Genomic DNA, 17,379 nt, shown 5'->3' with positions numbered 1-17,379 from the left:
AACTAAGATTGGAGCTCCTCGATTTTATTGGCTTGCAGCAAGGTTTTTTATTTCATGCTTCGGAGTTGGATTTTAGCCGAGGCCATTTGGGCCCGAGCAGTCTCTTTTTCTGAGGCAAGGCGATCCATATTCTTTTTCCTTTCTTCGGCCTCAGTTTTCACTGCATCTACTTCCTCACGGAGTTGCCCGATCACATCGAGCTTTTGTTGGACCTACGGGTTTGAACCATTAGCCATCGTGCCCGAGTTACCATCATTAACTTCAAAGATTCTTTTTACCTATTTGGCCAGTTTGACGTGTTCTTTCTAAGCCATTTCTAGCTCATCTTAGAGGCCTTTAGCTTCCCCTGCTCTTTGCTTACTGAGAAACTTGAAGGCATCATTTTCCTCAGTAAGCCCTTGGACCTCGGCCTCATACTAGCTCAACTTGCCTCAGGATCGGAGAAAAGCCTCATAATGAAGCACTGAAGCCTACAAACATAGAAAAAGGAGTTATAAAAAGGGAGAAAAGTATAAGTACAAAAATTGACATCGACAAGGAAATCTGGGATTACCCGATTTAGAGCCTGTTGGGCTTCGTTGAAAAGACAAGGTGTTTCCACCTTATCCATCTTGGCTTGGTCTTCTTTAGTGACTAAGCATCGTAGATAGCTAGCCAACCCTACGAGAGCAGAAAGAACCTGAGGATCCTTCAAGACCGAGATGATAATTGATCGCTTACGCCCGGGATCGACATTGGGGGCCGGAAAGTGATTGATCAGTTTAAAGCTCGAGGAAGCCTCACTCGAGCTCTTCCTCGGTACCTCCAAGTCACCCAAACTGGTGACATCTTCCACTCTAACAAAATAGCCATGGAAACGGTCTTCTACTCCATGGACAGCTTCCTTATGGCAAGTCTCCACCACTTGATCTTCATGTAGGATTGACTTAGTGAATGTAGGAAATGAGGGGGAATCTCCAATATCTATCACCCCATGTAAATCTTTTGGGGCACCACCTTCGTCTCGGGAATACTTGAGCATGGTTTCTACACTAGTATCAACCGCTTCCTCGATAACCTTCTCACCCCGAGGTGAAGCGTCTTCAATTCTTTCTGGCTCGCAGACTTCGACCGAGGCTTCCCCCTCAATCTCATCAAGTCGAGGTAGAGCAGTTTCAGCTCCTATCGGCTCAGTAGTTCCTCGAATCTTGGTTCCAGCTCGCACACCGGGCACCAGACCGGTGTCTTCTTCTTCTTCTTTGGCCTCATTACTTAGCCATTGGACTGACTCTAAAGTTAGAGGGATGATGTTCCCCTTAGGTTTACGAGCTGATTTCTTTTTGGGTTTCTGCCCCTCGGAGTTCGTGGAATTCGAAGCCCTTTTCCTCTCCTTCTCCGGCTTCGAGGCAGATGGTGGGGAAAGGATTTCTTCATCACCAGATGGAGGCATCATTGCCACATCTTTCCCAAGACCTACAAAAAGAAAAAAGAAAGATGAGTAAGCTCTAGAAGAAATTCGAACAATGGTCAACTCATTGAGTCAGAGAGGAAATTTTTCCATGGCTACAGGCCTCCCATAGATATTTCGACAAATCGCACCATGCGCACTCAGCATGCGTCGACTGCGATACTAGGCTCCTGACCCAATCCTCAAGTTGGGGAACTGCCCTCGGCATCCAAGCAACAGCTGCGTCAAGTAAAACACTGATAAGAAATGGTGAAAACAAAGACAATAAACAAAAATTAAGGGCGGAACTATACTTACAATTTATGTTCCATTTCTAGGGAAATGGAATACTCTTGGCCGGGATCAAGTTCAATGTCTTCACTCGAACAAACTGGCCCGTCCAGCCCCGGTCTTTGTCCTCATCTATGCTTGAGAAAGGTGCCCTGGTGGCCCAACATTGAAGCTTTATTAGTCCTCCTCAATAGAGTCGGGAACTATGCAAGCATATAAGGTGGTCAAGGGTGAAGGGAAGCCCATCGACTTTGCTTACGAAGAAACGAAGTAGTATCACTATCCTCCAGAAAGAGGGATGCATCTGACCTATGATCACCTCGTATTTTTTGAAGAAATCTATGATAATCGGATCCATGGGACCCAACGTGAAGGGGTAAGTGTAAACACTTAAGAACTCTTCCACGTGGGTGGTGATTGATTCTTCTGGAGCAGGCACCACCACATGTTTCCTACCACATTTGCAATTATTTTTTTAACCTGGGAGAGGATTTTATTGGTAATCAAGAATATATACCTCGATACCAGCTCGCATCGGCCTGGCATCGAGGAAGTTTTTTCAACCTTGAAATCAGAATCAATGACACACCCTCCGGGAAAAAACTCTTCAAGACGTGGCTCCGCCGCCGGTTCCTCACCGGTCGGCCATGACGATGAAGCAGTCTCCTTTTGTGGAATGGTTTTTGAAGTTTTAGCCATTTAATTTTTATGGACGAAGAAGAATAGAAATTGAAAAAGAATATTTGGTATTTTTGGATAGAACAAGCGAAGAAACCCAGAGATCTGAAAATACAAAGCTTTAAAGAAGGCAAAGGATTGAAGATTAGAATGAAGAAGATTTGAAAGTAAAATTTAAAAAATGAAGAAGGAGGGTATTTATAATTTTTCAATGACGATTCAAAGCCGGTAATGGTCGAGCGTCGACTGACATGCATTAAATGCCCGGAAAACTGTATCGATGAGATGTTTCGGTTACCTCTGCTGCTTACATCATGATGTATCGAGGTGAAGATCGAGGGCTCAAATCGTTTCTTGTCATTAATCTCCAAAAAACGAGGGGACTATCTGTATACGATCAAAATTTGGCTTGTCCTTTTTGTATGATTAATCGAGACCGAAGTGTGATAGGCCAAAGTTCGACCCCATGTCATACCGGACCGTGACACGAAATTAGATTGTCAAGCTCGTGACTAAGGGGCCGATCGAGATCGAGATCAGCCAAGATCGAGACCGAGCGGGATAGAGATCAAGCAAGATCGAGGGAAGCCTGTCGAGCCAGATAACGGAAAGCCAAGATATCTGCGATCGGGCAAGGATCACAGCAGAAATCTCGGCACGTATTAAGAAGAGGACAGTTAATCAGCTAATCATGGGATTTCTTACTGTATTTCGGATTGTATTAAGGGCAGGACCCCCCTACTATATAAAGGGAATTTGATCATTTGTAACGCGCATCATATTCACGTTACATAAAGCAATATAATATCTTCTTCTTAAGCTCTCAATACTCTGTTATTCCGTTCATACTTTCCAGTGAAATACTTGCTTGATTCGAAGGTGACCTAGCTCGAGGATCAAAGCTACACATTTCTTTTGGTTTGCTTTATTTCTATTTGAAATTAATTTCAATAACAATATTGCGTTTTCCTCAGTTTGTGCCAAGTAAAATCACGTGTCCTATAAACAACAGTATAAATTTAATTGGTATCTGTTTTTAGGGTAAACATGCTCAAATAACAATAGTACTAAGCACGTTGTATTTCAATCTGGAAAAAAATTGTAATGAAGGGAACAACCTCGATCCAGCGGAGGTGTTACACGAAAGGGAAAAAACAACTTAATAATTTTTTATTCCAACTATTTTTCATAGGTAATATTTAACATTAACATCTATCATTTTGCAACCCCGGGATTTTTGATGACATAAAGATAGGATATTTAAGAGATGTTTTGGCAACTATAATTATGGCAGTGAAAAATATAGTGTACTCATGCAGTGTATCCTTTACCGAAGACGTGTTTATAAATGCATTTGTATTTAACAAAAAAAAAAAAAAAAAACTTATTCTAAAATCTAAAGAAAGCTACATGTCAGTTCATAGAGAGGGTAATTGATGATTAACTTATCAAAGTATTTTAACGATACAACTGGGAAAAAATATATCTGATGTTATACTAAATGTTATAAACAATATACTCATGTATCTCTATGATTATCCCTTTGAATTTTAATTGTTTCGACCTTCATGTAGTTAGATGAGGGATCAAGTACCTAAGGTGAACTACTTTTTATTCACATGATAATTAAATTAAATATTATCCATAATTTTTGTAATTAATTATACTATCTTTATCTGCTGATAGTTTATTCCGCTTAATGAACTCATCTTTGTTCTTGATTTGAAATATAGTACAACTTCAACTATGGGTTCCTTCAAACATGGTAATCAACCTTGCTTATGTTCCCATTCAATTCATTGATACATAACATTTACATTTTCTTTTTCAAAAGAAGAGAATGAATATGAGTATTCTTTCATGGTGCTCTACATCTTGATCGTGCTACAATTATCAATATCTTTTTGTCAGGTTCTGTTTATCCTAAAAATGTGATTTTAAGGGTACGTGATTTCACCTAATACTGATTGATAAATATAAAGATAACAATGGGAATTGACAATAAAATAAAGCAAATCGGTGTTACAACGCAATTAAGCTTTTGAGCCTGGATGCCCTCGAACAGGTTAATGCAAGAATAGTAAAAGATATAACAAGCTAATGAACAAGAATATAAGCTAGAAAGTTTGTATTGCTTTGATATGCGTGAATATATGATGGTTACAAAATGATTAGGGCCCTCTTTATATAGCAGAAGAATCGCAGTTATGGTACAGTTCTAATTACAGAAGTAATCCCATTATTAACTAAATAATCGCCCTTGACTTGATCTGTTCCAAGATTTATGCCATGATCTTCGGCTAGTCACAGATATCTCTTCTTTCTGTTATTGTTCTTTGCTCGATGTCCGTCTCATTTAGTCTCGATCTCCACCGTCCTCGATCTTCGATAGGTACCTTGGTCCTCGAACTCGACGACTTATCCCCGTACCTTGGTCCGATCTGTTGCGAGGCCGACCTTTGATGCAATCCCCTAGCCTCGATCAGATAGTAAAATCCGGTGGGCCAGGTTTTAACCGTATACTGATAGTCCCCTAGTTTCTTGGAGTGTAATGAGAAGAAACGAATTGAGCCTTCAATTTTGTACCTCGGCCTATCATCACGTCATCTTCATGACGTAAGCGATGGAAGTGAATGAAACGTCCCGTCGGTTTGCATACCGAGTCATTAAATGCCTGCCAGTTGTTGTCTGCCATTATTGATTTTGAACCGTCACCTTCTTCTTATAAATGTACTTTCCTTCTCATTTGCCAAAACATTACTCTTAATCCCCGCCTTAATCTTCAAAGCTTTTCACTTCCTCCAAGCTTCTTCGTGCTGCATAATCTCTTGGTTCCATTATCAACCTTCCCTCAAAACACAAAACCTCATTCTTTTCTTCCGTCTTCTAACTTGCAAAAATGGAAAAAATGTCCTAAACTATTCCGCAACAGGAGGGCGCCACTTCATCGCGGTCGGTCGGCGATAAAACGTCAGTGGAGTCGCGCCCTGAGGAGTGCGTTCCTGAGGTGGGGTGTGATCTTTCTTCCGACTTCAAAGTTGAGAAAACTTTGTCTGTCCCTGGCCGATGTGAGCCAATGTCTAGGTACATGTGCTCGATAATTGAGAGTGACCTTAAGTAGGTCATGAAAGAATGCCATTGGGAGAAGAAAGAGGTGGTGATTCCGACTCCCGAGGAAGATACCAAATAACTCTAGGCCAGATCCACCCTTCCTTTTGATGGATTGTCACTCTATTCCGATTTTTCGCGAGCAAAAAAGAAGGGACGCCTTTCACCCTCGACCACCTCATCAGGCTATATAGGCCACGTGTTTTTCAAGGTGGGTTGATAAAGTTTCAGCATCGGCCCTCCAAGGTATTGTTCTCAAGCATAGATAAGGACAAGGATCGAGGGTGGATGGGTCAATTTGTTTGAGTGAAAACTTCCGATCTAATTCCGGCCAAGAAGATGCCATTTCCCGAGAAGTGGAATATGGAGAGCAAGTTCAATCCTTCCTTTAGCTTTTATTTACTATTTTGTTTCCTTTACTTCTCCTCATTGACATCTTTTTCTGTGATGTAGCGATCGCTTGGATGCCTGGTGCGATTTCAAAACTTGAGAGCTAGGTTCTGAGTGCTCATGGCGTGACTTAGCAAGGGGCCGATGGGAGGCCAAAAATCACGGTAAGCCTTTTCTTTACGAGTCCGATGGCCTTAAAATGTTTTCCTCTTATACTTACTTAATTTCCTTTCATACAGGCCTCGAGAAAGATGTCGTCATGAGGCCCTCGTCCGGAGAGGAGGAGGTTTTGCCCCCAGTCCTGAAGTCGTCGAAGGAAAGGAAAAGGAAAAGGGTCTCACCCTCCAATACTCCCAAGCCCAAGAAGAGAAAGCCTCGCAGGTCAAAAAAATACATTGCCGTCCTCCCTACCTATGTAGATCAGCGACTGAGGGAGGAAGAAGAGGAAGATGAAGATGCTGGATTCAAGCTAGCAGCTCAAACGAAGAGGAGCGCCGAGGCCCCAAAGGTCGATGAGCCGGTGATGATCGAAGAGGTTCAGCCTCGGACTGAGGAGATCTCGGAAAATGGCCCGAGAAAAGTCCCCGAGTTGTCGGAGGCTAAAGATGCCTCCCACCGTGATGAGAAATCGACGGATGTGCCTCAAGGGGCCAGTTCCGAGGCCCTTCAAAATTAAGAGAATGCCCCAAGTGACTTTCTTGGGGCAATAGATATTGGCGATTTGCCGACTCTCCCCACATTTTGCCGAGGGGCAAATTTCAGAAACCCAGGCCATGGAGACACCCGATGTGGGAACGACCTACGAAGGGGAGGACCTTTTTCGTGGTTGCTTCACGGGAGTCGAAGATGCTATCGACCTGGGAGATGTATCGAGTCTCTTTGATGAGACTGAACGCCTCCTGAGTCGGGTAAGCCTCAGCTCCTTTCGTCAATATTACGCTTGTATTTATTTCTTCTTGACTGATTTCCTTTCTTTCTTCATAGGCCTTGACACTTCATCGAGAAGAGTATTCTAAATCCCGGGCAGAGCTGAGCCGATGCGAGGTCGATATTAAAAGGCTCATGGAGGAGAGAAATGCCCTGAAACTTCTCAATGGGCAAAAAGAAGATGAGATAAAGAACCTCTGAGCCAAATTGGCTACAACCCATAAAGAGCAGACCGACCTGATTGAGAAGGTAATGAATTTTTTTTAAAAGCTTGATGTATCAATTCGGGAATGATGACTAATACTTTGATCCTGCAGGTTCAGTAGAAGGCCGAAAAGTTCTAGCAGCTTCATGAGGAGGCCAACATGATAAAGGGCTGAGACTTTAGGGTGGAAGCAAAACATGGACCGCCTTGCCTCGGAGAAAGATACTGCTCGAGCCCAACTGTCATTGGCCGAAAGTCAACTCCAAAGCATGAAGCAGGAAATCTTGGTCCGAGCCAAGAAAATTGAGGAGCTCGAGGCTCAGTTGGCTGCCAAACTTGCAAACGCCACATCTGAGGCAGAAAAAGTAAAGGATGATGTTGAGGCGATCGTGGACGTCAATCGAGATGATGATGAAGCTGCTCCAGCTCGAGCAAAGGAAGTTGTTGATAAGGCTCAGACTCGATCGTACTGGGTTGCCAAGCATGCCAAGTACCAGTCTCGAAGAGAGACTCTTGAAGAGATTCATGCTCGTGGCTTTAACCTCATTGTCGATATCGAGAACGTGAAAGTACTCGAGGCCGAAGCCAAAGCACTACTCTCTTCCTATGATGATTCTAGGAGCGCAAATAGATCTGATACTGGAGGGGATTATGATGACGAAGACGTAGCTCCCAAAGAAAATTAGGCACTTAGGATTTTTCCTTCTTTTTTAATTTTTTGTGTAGGATCCTGACCGATCCATGTAAATTTTAAGATACATATAAGACATTTTCTTTATTATCTCGACGTTTGCCTTGTGAAAATTCCGATTTGCTTTTCCCCTTATGACAATTTTGATACACTTTACACCTTGCGAGAATTTTAAGTCACTTCGTGCGTTGTGAAATTTTGTTTGCGAATCGGAAACTTAGGCAACTTGATCGAAGTCAGACTAATATAATCTCTATTATCCAGTGAGTATTTTCTCGAACTCGAAGTAGAAAAACCTTTAGGTTTTTGTTGAGTGAGGGTGGATTTTCGAACTCAAAAAATATAATGGCTCTTAGGCTCTTAAACTGGTCCGATATGGCCTCGAAAGAGTGGCTTTTTCCCTTTTCGGCTTAAAAAGTTTAATCATATAAAAATTTGTTATTTCTTAGCACGAGATAAATCTATACCCATTAGGATTTTCGAGGGTTAGTGTTATCGAAACCCTTTACTTTGTTATGCCTTAGCATAAGTTTGTTCGAGAATTTGAACAATTTGGTACCCTTTAAGGTTTTTGAGGGTTGATGTTATCGAAACCCTTTGTAATTTTGCAGAGGGTAGCCCTTTTAACTGGTTTTGTGAAAATATTAGAAGGCCTATTTTGTTACGGAATTCGGACGTCTACGAACCGTGTTAGTTTGGCCGTAGCCTTTAACTTTGAGATTTGCCCTGGGTTTGTTTCTCAATTATACTTCGAACTTGTTCGAAGTGCCAATCCCCGAGTGGGGTGGCTGTGGCCTATAAAAATGAGGGTTGCATTTTTTAAGGTCTTATAATCATGAAGTTTAACAAACGGAGCATGTCGATTTTGTATGGCAGTCCCCGAGTACAGGGTTGATTGTTTGAGCTTTAGTTGCCATCGACGCTCGAGCCAGTTTTTGCATTAGATCATAAGTATGAAATTGTAAAGTAGAAATTTCACTAAGGCAAGGAACATCTGGTAAGGAGAAAATACTTCTTTCAATAGATCATTCATGCGTACATGTTTTGTCATTAGGTCTCGAGTAATCTATATGGACACGGTTCATTTGACCGTTTGGCTCTTTACAAAATTTACATATCGAGACCATGTTCACACGAAGTATTTTCCTTGAAAATGTAACATCCGAGGGTGATGCCCCCCAGTATTCGAGGTTAATTGTAAAGAAGCCTCGGATACTGTTGAATTGATCTAAGTTAGCACGAACAATGGTTCAGTCATTAAAAACCATATCAGAAAAACACATTTCGAATAAAAATCGATCGAAGGAAAAAAGAGTGCAACGCGTACTTTCAAACCTAAGGACATCATTTTTGGAGAGAACTTCGATGCCTTTGATCGAACACCCACAACAAGTTAATACAAAATAAAAATGAAAAAGGAGAAGGTCATACCTTAGCAATAATTTTGTTTGAGCAGTGATATGTTCCAATTATTTGGCTATTGTTCACCGTTCATCGTGCCAAGTTTGTAAGATCATTTTCTAATGATATTGAGGACCTGATACGGTCCCTCCCAGTTTGAACTGAGCATTCCCTCATTTGGGTCTCGAGTGTTGATGATGATTTTTCTCTGAACTACGTCCCCGATTTTGAAGTATCGAAGATTGGCTCTTCGATTGTAATATCTTTTGATTCATTGTTTCTGGACAGATATCAAACAAGGGCGGCTTCTCATAGGCCATAGATCCAGTCGATGTCAGTTTTCGTATTGCCATTCATGGAAATTTAGGCACCGACCCCAAAAATAGCGTCCACAGAGATGCCCGGACAGCCGACTAGAACGCACAGAGCGGTGAAGAAGGCAGGATTAACCTTCGAATGATATTTGAAATATTGCAGACTCAGCAAGCTACGATAGCACATCTCCAAAATCAGAATCGAGCACTAAGCAAAATTGAGCTCGATTCATCACAGGAAGTTATTCACAGGGTCGAACCTATACCTGAAAAATCGAACGATAATGGATCGGAAACTGACCCCTCCATCATGAATATGCTTGAGGAACTCACTAAACTGATGGAATTAGGAGAAAAGAAAATCGGGGCTAATGATAAAAAGGTAGAAACATACAACTCACGAGTTGATCAAATACCGAGGGTAACCCCGATTCTAAAGGGTTTAGATTCAAAAAAGTTCGTACAGAAGTCTTTATGACCAAGTGCGGCTTTGAAGCTCATTCCAAAAAAATTCTGCTTGCCAGAAATTTCCAAGTACAATGGAACCACTGATCCCAATGAGCATGTCACTTCTTATACATATGCAATAAAAGGAAATGACTTAGAAGATGATAAAATTGAATCTGTTCTGTTGAAAAAGTTTGGAGAAACTTTATCGAAGGGAGCAATGATATGGTACCACAAATTGCCGCCACATTCCATCGATTCCTTCGCCATGCTTGCTGATTCGTTCGTAAAGGCACACGCTGGAGCAATAAAGGTTGCGACTAGGAAGTCGGACCTCTTCAAAGTGAGACAAAAGGGAGTTGTCATTGACGTAGAGTGCAAAGAATTGCAGAAAATAAGGATGGTTATTTGGATCCCAACAAAAATAGAAGGACCCGCAAGTATAAGACCTTTGGTCTGAGGGTTAAAGCAAAAATTTTCAGTAAGTCCAGTTAGAGATTTGAAACCCGAATAGTTAGCATGGATATGAAAAAGAAAATTATTTCGGTAATAAGGGAAAATTGTATAATTATCACAAGGAATATGTCTAGCATGTGTAAGAAACACAAAGTGAGTAGAATAACCACCGAGCTTAGTTATTGATGATAAAGTGCTCATAAAAAAGCTATAAAATAATGCCCAATTATGTATTATGAGGGTAGTGCCAATGCACGAGACTCTAATATTCCGAGTAGTGGTCAGTGACTTAGCTCACAACAATACTATAAGTGTTTTCAGGAAGTTCTTAAGAAGATAATCAAGTGTGGGAAGTATAGCTCATGAATGAGGTAGACAAGAGAACTATGTTGAAAGAAGTTCACTACTTAGCCAAGGTAGGAGTTCGACTTTCGGACACCAAAGATGGTGAAGTTATGGTCTAGAACAGGACATATTCCTCCTTAGTAGCCAAAGTGAAGGAGGAATGGTTTGATTATCTCTATTTGTTGTAGCTAAAAGAGGGGATTCACATGCATAACACGATGGCTTTTGAACAAGGGGGAGATGATGGTACTTTGACGTACCAGGATAGATTGTGTGTTCCAACCATAGATGGACTTAGCGAGGGAGGAAGATGTTAGAAGCCCATAATTCCAGGTATTCTATCCACCCAGGTTCCTCAAACATGTATCATAATCTCAAGGAGACTTATTGGTGGAACGACATGAAAAAGAAGGTTGCAGACTTTGTGGCCAAGTGTCTGAATTATCAACAAGTGAAAGTCGAGCAGCAGAAAACCTAGTGTTTATCTCAGAACACACACATCCTTTAGTGAAGATGGTAAATATGGACCTTATAATAGGATTATCTCGCTCATTTTGAAAGCATGATTTTTATGGGCGAAGGTGTAGATTGCCAATTAGTTGGTTCGAAGTTGGCAAAGCGGAGTTGCTGGGACCAGATTTGGTCAATCAGTCTATGGAGAAAGTCAAGTTGATTCTAGAGCATTTGCAGACAACTCAGAGTTGCCAAAAGTCCTATTTGAACATGCAACATAGAGTTTCAAGTTGATGATTGGGTGTTTCTAAATGTTTCGCCTATGAAAGATGTTATAAGATTTGGAAAGAAAGGAAAGCTCAATCCCAGATACATCAGCCCATATAGGATCCTATGAAGGATCGGGTAAGTAGCTTATGAGTTAGAATTTCCACCATAATTAGCGGTTGTGCACCAGTATAAGCTTATTAGGAAAAAACTTTCCATAACATTTAAGTCAACCAAACATGGGAAAATTGAAAAATATTTTCTAGATAGTATATTTCTTCATACCAAACATGCCCTTTATTTTATATAAAAAAAAATCTTAAATTATCAGGTCACATAATAATAACAAGTAACAATTATTTATAAAACTAGTCTTAGGGTACGCGCGTTGCGTGTGTATCCTATATCATTGCATACAAAATTTTAAGATTAAACATTATGAAATATTCTTTATAAACTAATTAGAAAAATTATAGATAAAAATACAAGTGCTTAAAAAATGAAGAAATGTTGTCCTACGACGCTCCTTTGATGCCTTATTATTGGATCCGTAGAAACTAGATTACGATGAATTTTAATTTGCTAGGTAAAATCTCTAGGCTTTTACTACTTAACATAATGTGCTTTTGAAATTCTGAGTAAATAGACAAAGAAAATTTATATAAGGTAAAATTATATATAGTTCAAATAGACAAAGAAAACTTTATTAATAAAATAAAGACTCCTAGTCCACAAATAAGTTCAAAAGGCTCATTTTTCACCTAATATATTTTATAAAAAATTAGTCCTAATAAGTTAGTACCCAAACTTTTCTAGCTTTCCTACGTCAAAACTTTATTAACTAAAGAAAAATTAAAACTTATAGGCAGAATTTTATAAACTAAAAAAACCTCCTCGGAAACCTAAAAGAAGAAATTTGGTACTCCTAAATATAAATGGAGTTGAATAAAAAACTTTCCTAGTTTATAAATATTAGGAGAATAATTAAATAACTATCCTAGATAGTAAAAAATTAATTAAATGACTATTCCTAGATATTAGGAAAATAACAAACTTTCTCAGTTTAAAAATATTAGAAGAATAATTAAATGAACATTCCTAAATAGTAGGAGATTAATTGAATGACTATTTGTAAATATTAAGAAAATAATAAATGACTATTTCGTCTAGTGTGTACTCAATTTTTAAAGGGCAAAAAACACGAACGACATTTCGCTAAGAGCATTCGTGCTTTTAATATAGTATAGATAGATGTGCGGTTAGTAACCTAAAAAATATGATAGATTACATACTATAATAAGTTAAAATACAGTGATAGTCTGTATATATAAGTTAAAACATTTGCGGTATTTTTCTCTATATATCAACTAAAGCCAGAATCATCAACTTCAATTATCTTCACAAGTCTGAATCTTCTTCTAGATTTCCAACCCAAATAAATGATGACATCAATTATTTTGGCTAGGATCACTATCTACGGAAGACTTTGCATTGGATTCTTAGTTCATAATGAACTAGTAGCAAACACGTGGTGAAAAGTTTTATTCACATCCAACATATAGATGAAATATATATATATAGTAATCTAGTAAGTCCAGCTTCCTTTTTCTTTCTTTTTTTTTTTTTTAAAATCCTGCCAATCATCCATCCCACAATCTGGGTTGCACCATATATAAGATCCTCTTATAATTAAAGATTAAACAATGAAATCTAACCTTGAGATTTGGGTATTAAATATTTAGCCCAAACAAAACAAATCCTTTAGAGTTATGCAACCTAATTAATTTTTTTACTCAATTTGTTTGTCTAGAAGGAAGAATATGATAGAGGTTGTTTGGGAGTAGGGGGTCCAGATGACAAGGCCAAGAGCAACGTGTGTAATAGTCCTGACAATAGCCTTAGCAAGTGACAATAGTCCCTCCAAAAGGCTCTTGATACAGCTCAAGAGCCATTCACCTATTTTAACCAACTCACCACAAGAAAACAGACCCCTTCATTTTCTTCCAAACAAGAAAACAGCTAAGCTCTCTGCACTAGTAATAATACAAACACTTTTGAGACTATACTCAAAACAGCACAGAACATATTTTCCTCTGTGTCTGCCTCATTTCCAGCTCTGTTTCTCTATTCAATTCAATAATGGATTACTGGTCTTCTTCTCTCACTGTCGATGATGAATTCGAGAAGCTTGTACTTAGAATGAACCCACCAAGGTACTTTTCTTTTCCTTTTGTCCAAATGGGATTGACCTTTTTTCTTTAAAAAATTGCTCCAAATGGGATTATATTTTATAAATTGGTAATTATGCATCTATGTGCTGAAATTTTGATGGTGATAAGTTATTTGTAGGGTTACTGTTGATAATACATCTGATAAGAAAACAACTCTGATCAAGGTATGGAATGTTTGTTTGTTCTAGTTAGTAAGAATCTTGATTGGCAATTAATATGTTATATGGATTGGAATTTGCAGGTTGATAGTGCAAATAAGAGAGGAAGCTTATTGGAAGTGGTTCAGGTTCTTACTGACTTGAACCTCATAATAAGGAGAGCTTATATATCTTCTGATGGGGAATGGTTTATGGATGGTCAGTTTCTTAATTCTTCTATAAGTTGATTAGGGAGAAGTCTGATGCTTTTTATTCTTTTGTTTTTCTATTCTTGATTGCAGTATTTCATGTTACTGATGAGTATGGAAATAAGCTCTCTGAAGATAACGTTGCCGAACGCATTCAGCAGGTTATTTTTCTCTCCTATAGCATAAATGCTGAAAAATTTATCATTTTTATCAAATGCAATCACGGGCGGCCCGAGAAGATTGGTGGCCTAAAGCCAATTTTTAATCTGAGGCCTTTCAGCAAAAATCAATTAAAAAGTTGTTAATAATTTCTTTTATAAATAACTCAATTTTTCCTAAGATATTGTTGATATTAGATAATAGAACCAGATTACAGAAGTTGATAACTTGATATTGAAATAATTTTTGATGTTCTAATATATTTGTTGAAATGCTTGAAATCTGAGAAAAAAAGAAGGAAAAAAAGAATGTGCAATATAGTTTTATTAAACAATACTCTTCAACTCTTGTTTTTTTAGAAAAAAAAAAAATCTTTCAACAGAGAACAATATAACTATCGAAAACTTATGTTTTTTTGCAGAAACCAATTGATGAGAAAGATAAAAAATAAGATTTGGACCATTGAAGATACCAAAAAACGGATTTTAAAAATTTATTACACGTTTTTAGTGAGAAATATAAAAGGAGAATAATAATATTGGTACCTCACTAATGATGTCAATCATAAAATTTAAACAATAAAAAGTTTTATATTCGCGACAAGGGTTTAAGGAGAGTGATTCTCTTTCTCCAATTTTTTCTCAAACGTCTACACTAGTACTAAACTAAATGTTACCTTTGCCTTTTATAAAATATTTTACTTTTTTATTTTAAAATACCTAATATATTTAGACGTTATCTCTAAAGATTGTTGTGAGATGTATATGATCCAATTTACCTTAATTAGATATATTGAGAGCCCTAGTAAAATTCTATTAAAATGTGTTCTCTTTTCTACTAGGCCTTACGCGGTACGAATCTTAATTAGTCGGGATCTCAATACATTTATAAGTAGGAAACAAAAAGAAAAATTTGGGGCCCCAAAAATTGGGGGCCTAAAGCCCTTGCTTTAGTGGCTTGACCCATGGACCGCCCCTAAATGCAATATTCATTTATTGCTATATTCTGTAACTAAGTAGCACTAGATAGTGAAGATATTTTGTGTTGCAGTCACTGGGACCGAGGGGTTGCAGCTTCCGGTCTTTGGAAAGATCCGTGGGAGTTCAATCTGCAGCAGAGCAGACAACCATAGAACTGACTGGTCGAGACCGCCCAGGATTACTCTCTGAGATCTTTGCTGTGCTCACTGACCACAGATGTAATGTAGTAGCAGCAGAAGTCTGGACTCATAATTCAAGAATGGCATCAGTTGTGTACATAACTCATGAAGAAAATGGATTGGCAATAGATGATACTGATCGGCTAGCTAAAATCAGGCAATTGTTGTTGTACGTTTTAAAAGGAGACAGAGACAGGCGAAGTGCTAACACTGCAGTTTCAGTTGATTCCACTCATAAAGAGAGGAGACTACATCAAATGATGTACGCTGATCGTGATTATGATAAGGATGATACAGATTGCATATCAAGTGACCGAACCAAGCCCCTAGTGACTGTAGAAAATTGTGCAGACAAAGGCTATACCGTTGTGAATTTAAGAGGTGCAGACCGCCCTAAGCTCATCTTTGATACAGTGTGCACGCTAACAGATATGCAGTATGTGGTATATCATGGTACCATCATTGCCGAAGGACGGGGGGCTTATCAGGTAATCTTCTAAATAACTCGAACAGCTCATAAACCCATCAACTGTCGACAGCCACTACCCACTAGTGGTCTAAAGCTATGAACCAAGAATGAGTTTCACAACTTGTAGCTATTTCCTCTTGTTCTTTTGTTTAGGAATATTACATTAGGCATATGGATGGCTGCCCAATTAGTTCTGAAGCAGAGAGACAACGCGTGATACAATGCTTGGAGGCGGCTATCAAGAGGCGAACTTCTAATGTACAAACAGTTTGAATTCACATTGAGTAGTCACCAGTTTCCCCACTTACTAAACTAACATTTTGAATGTTAATATCATGCAGGGAATAAGACTGGAACTATGTGGTGATGACAGAATTGGGTTTCTATCAGACGTAACTCGTATATTTAGGGAGAATGGTCTTTCTGTTTCGAGGGCTGAGGTTACGACAAGGGGGTCACAAGCTGTTAATGTTTTCTATGTTACTGATGCATCAGGAAGTCAAGTTAAAAGTGAAACCATTCAAGCAGTCCGTAAAGAAATAGGTCAGACTGTTCTTCGTGTCAAGGACGACGTCTACTCTGATTCACCACCGCAGCAAACTGCTAGATTCTCTTTGGGACATATATTCAGATCAAGCTCAGAGAAATTTCTCTTCAACTTAGGACTAATAAAGTCATGTTCTTGAGCAGCAGTTTAATTTATAACACCTAGTTCAGGGCCATGCCTAATAACTGTGCTGTATATGTTAAAGGCTATATGTGCCTCTAACATTAGGCTTGGAGCAAACCAAAGCCTTAGTTAGTCAACCTTTTGTTGATGTTAGTAGTCTCAGGCCACAAGTCCATGCTTCAAATCTGTAAAGTTTTAGTTCAATGTTTAAGAAACAGTAAATTATGAGTACATTCCATTTTCCTTTTTGATGGGGTGGGGGAGTATTGTACAACAAAAACAACTACGTCTTGAATTCTTACTGTTCATGCCGCTCCATTTAAGCTCGATACAGTCCAAAATTTCGTGAGCATTTTATTATAGCTATGTGCAATTTTTCCCTCCTAAAACAGAAATCCATTTTGTAGCAAGTTGGCAACTTCATGCTCAGATCTATCCAGAGAAATTAAAAGGGGGGGAGGGGAGGGGGGAATCATGGGGTCAAAAGGAGAATCTTTGTTTTGCGGCTATGAAATGTTTGAATTGTCAAAGAAAATTCTTCACCATAAAGATGCAGTATAATAGGATGGGAGGGACATGAGAGGCATTGTCAGCTTCATTAGATTCAATCTAGTGTATATGGTTTGTAATTGTTCATAGACAATTCAGTATCGTCCTCAAAATGAAACATGATCCCCCACGATGGTTACAGTAGCAGACCACAACAGAGGAATAATCAAATGAATTTTGTTCTAACAACATGGAGTATATAATTGGGACTCCCGATGCTAACTTTCACTTCATCTATTCTACCCCAATACGGTGTGTAATATCCTCGTCGATCTACCCTCCCCCTGGATAACCGACCCAAGGTACTTGAAGTTGGCTCTACTTAGGATGACTTGTGATTCAAGCCTCACATCAATGCCCACTTCCCCGGCTCAGCGCTGAACTTACACTCCAAGTA

At 39.0% G+C, this 17,379-nt stretch overlaps 1 protein-coding gene across 2 annotated transcripts; it reads left to right on the top strand.

The window, feature by feature from the left end:
* The first annotated feature begins 13,357 nt into the window (after nucleotides 1-13,357).
* LOC104245573 (ACT domain-containing protein ACR4-like) lies at nucleotides 13,358-16,664 on the top strand. 2 transcript variants are annotated; one of them, XM_070165392.1, is made up of 7 exons: nucleotides 13,358-13,612; nucleotides 13,739-13,794; nucleotides 13,872-13,986; nucleotides 14,070-14,137; nucleotides 15,186-15,782; nucleotides 15,917-16,021; nucleotides 16,105-16,664. In XM_070165392.1, exons 3-7 carry the CDS (start codon nucleotides 13,980-13,982, stop codon nucleotides 16,447-16,449), a joined length of 1,122 nt encoding a protein of 373 aa, XP_070021493.1. In that variant the 5' UTR covers nucleotides 13,358-13,612; nucleotides 13,739-13,794; nucleotides 13,872-13,979; the 3' UTR covers nucleotides 16,450-16,664. The 2 variants fall into 2 exon arrangements, with proteins under 2 accessions (XP_070021493.1, XP_009799495.1); XM_009801193.2 differs by having other exon boundaries at nucleotides 13,390-13,612; nucleotides 13,749-13,794.
* Nucleotides 16,665-17,379: the final 715 nt, after the last annotated feature.

The sequence above is a fragment of the Nicotiana sylvestris genome, chromosome 12 (genome assembly GCF_000393655.2).
Source record: "Nicotiana sylvestris chromosome 12, ASM39365v2, whole genome shotgun sequence".
Classification (NCBI taxonomy): Eukaryota; Viridiplantae; Streptophyta; class Magnoliopsida; order Solanales; family Solanaceae; genus Nicotiana; species Nicotiana sylvestris.
The sequence above is the reverse complement of the archived record's forward strand: the minus strand, read 5'-3'. Positions and strand labels throughout refer to the sequence as shown.

What these genes read in the sequence shown, in the direction of transcription:
- LOC104245573 (XM_009801193.2), top strand. Translation starts at nt 13,539, where the DNA reads ATGGATTACTGGTCTTCTTCTCTCACTGTCGATGATGAATTCGAGAAG. An exon ending in CTTAGAATGAACCCACCAAG is followed by an intron (nt 13,613 to 13,748) that starts GTACTTTTCTTT and finishes AGTTATTTGTAG; the next exon opens with GGTTACTGTTGATAATACAT. An exon ending in TGGGGAATGGTTTATGGATG is followed by an intron (nt 13,987 to 14,069) that starts GTCAGTTTCTTA and finishes TCTTGATTGCAG; the next exon opens with TATTTCATGTTACTGATGAG.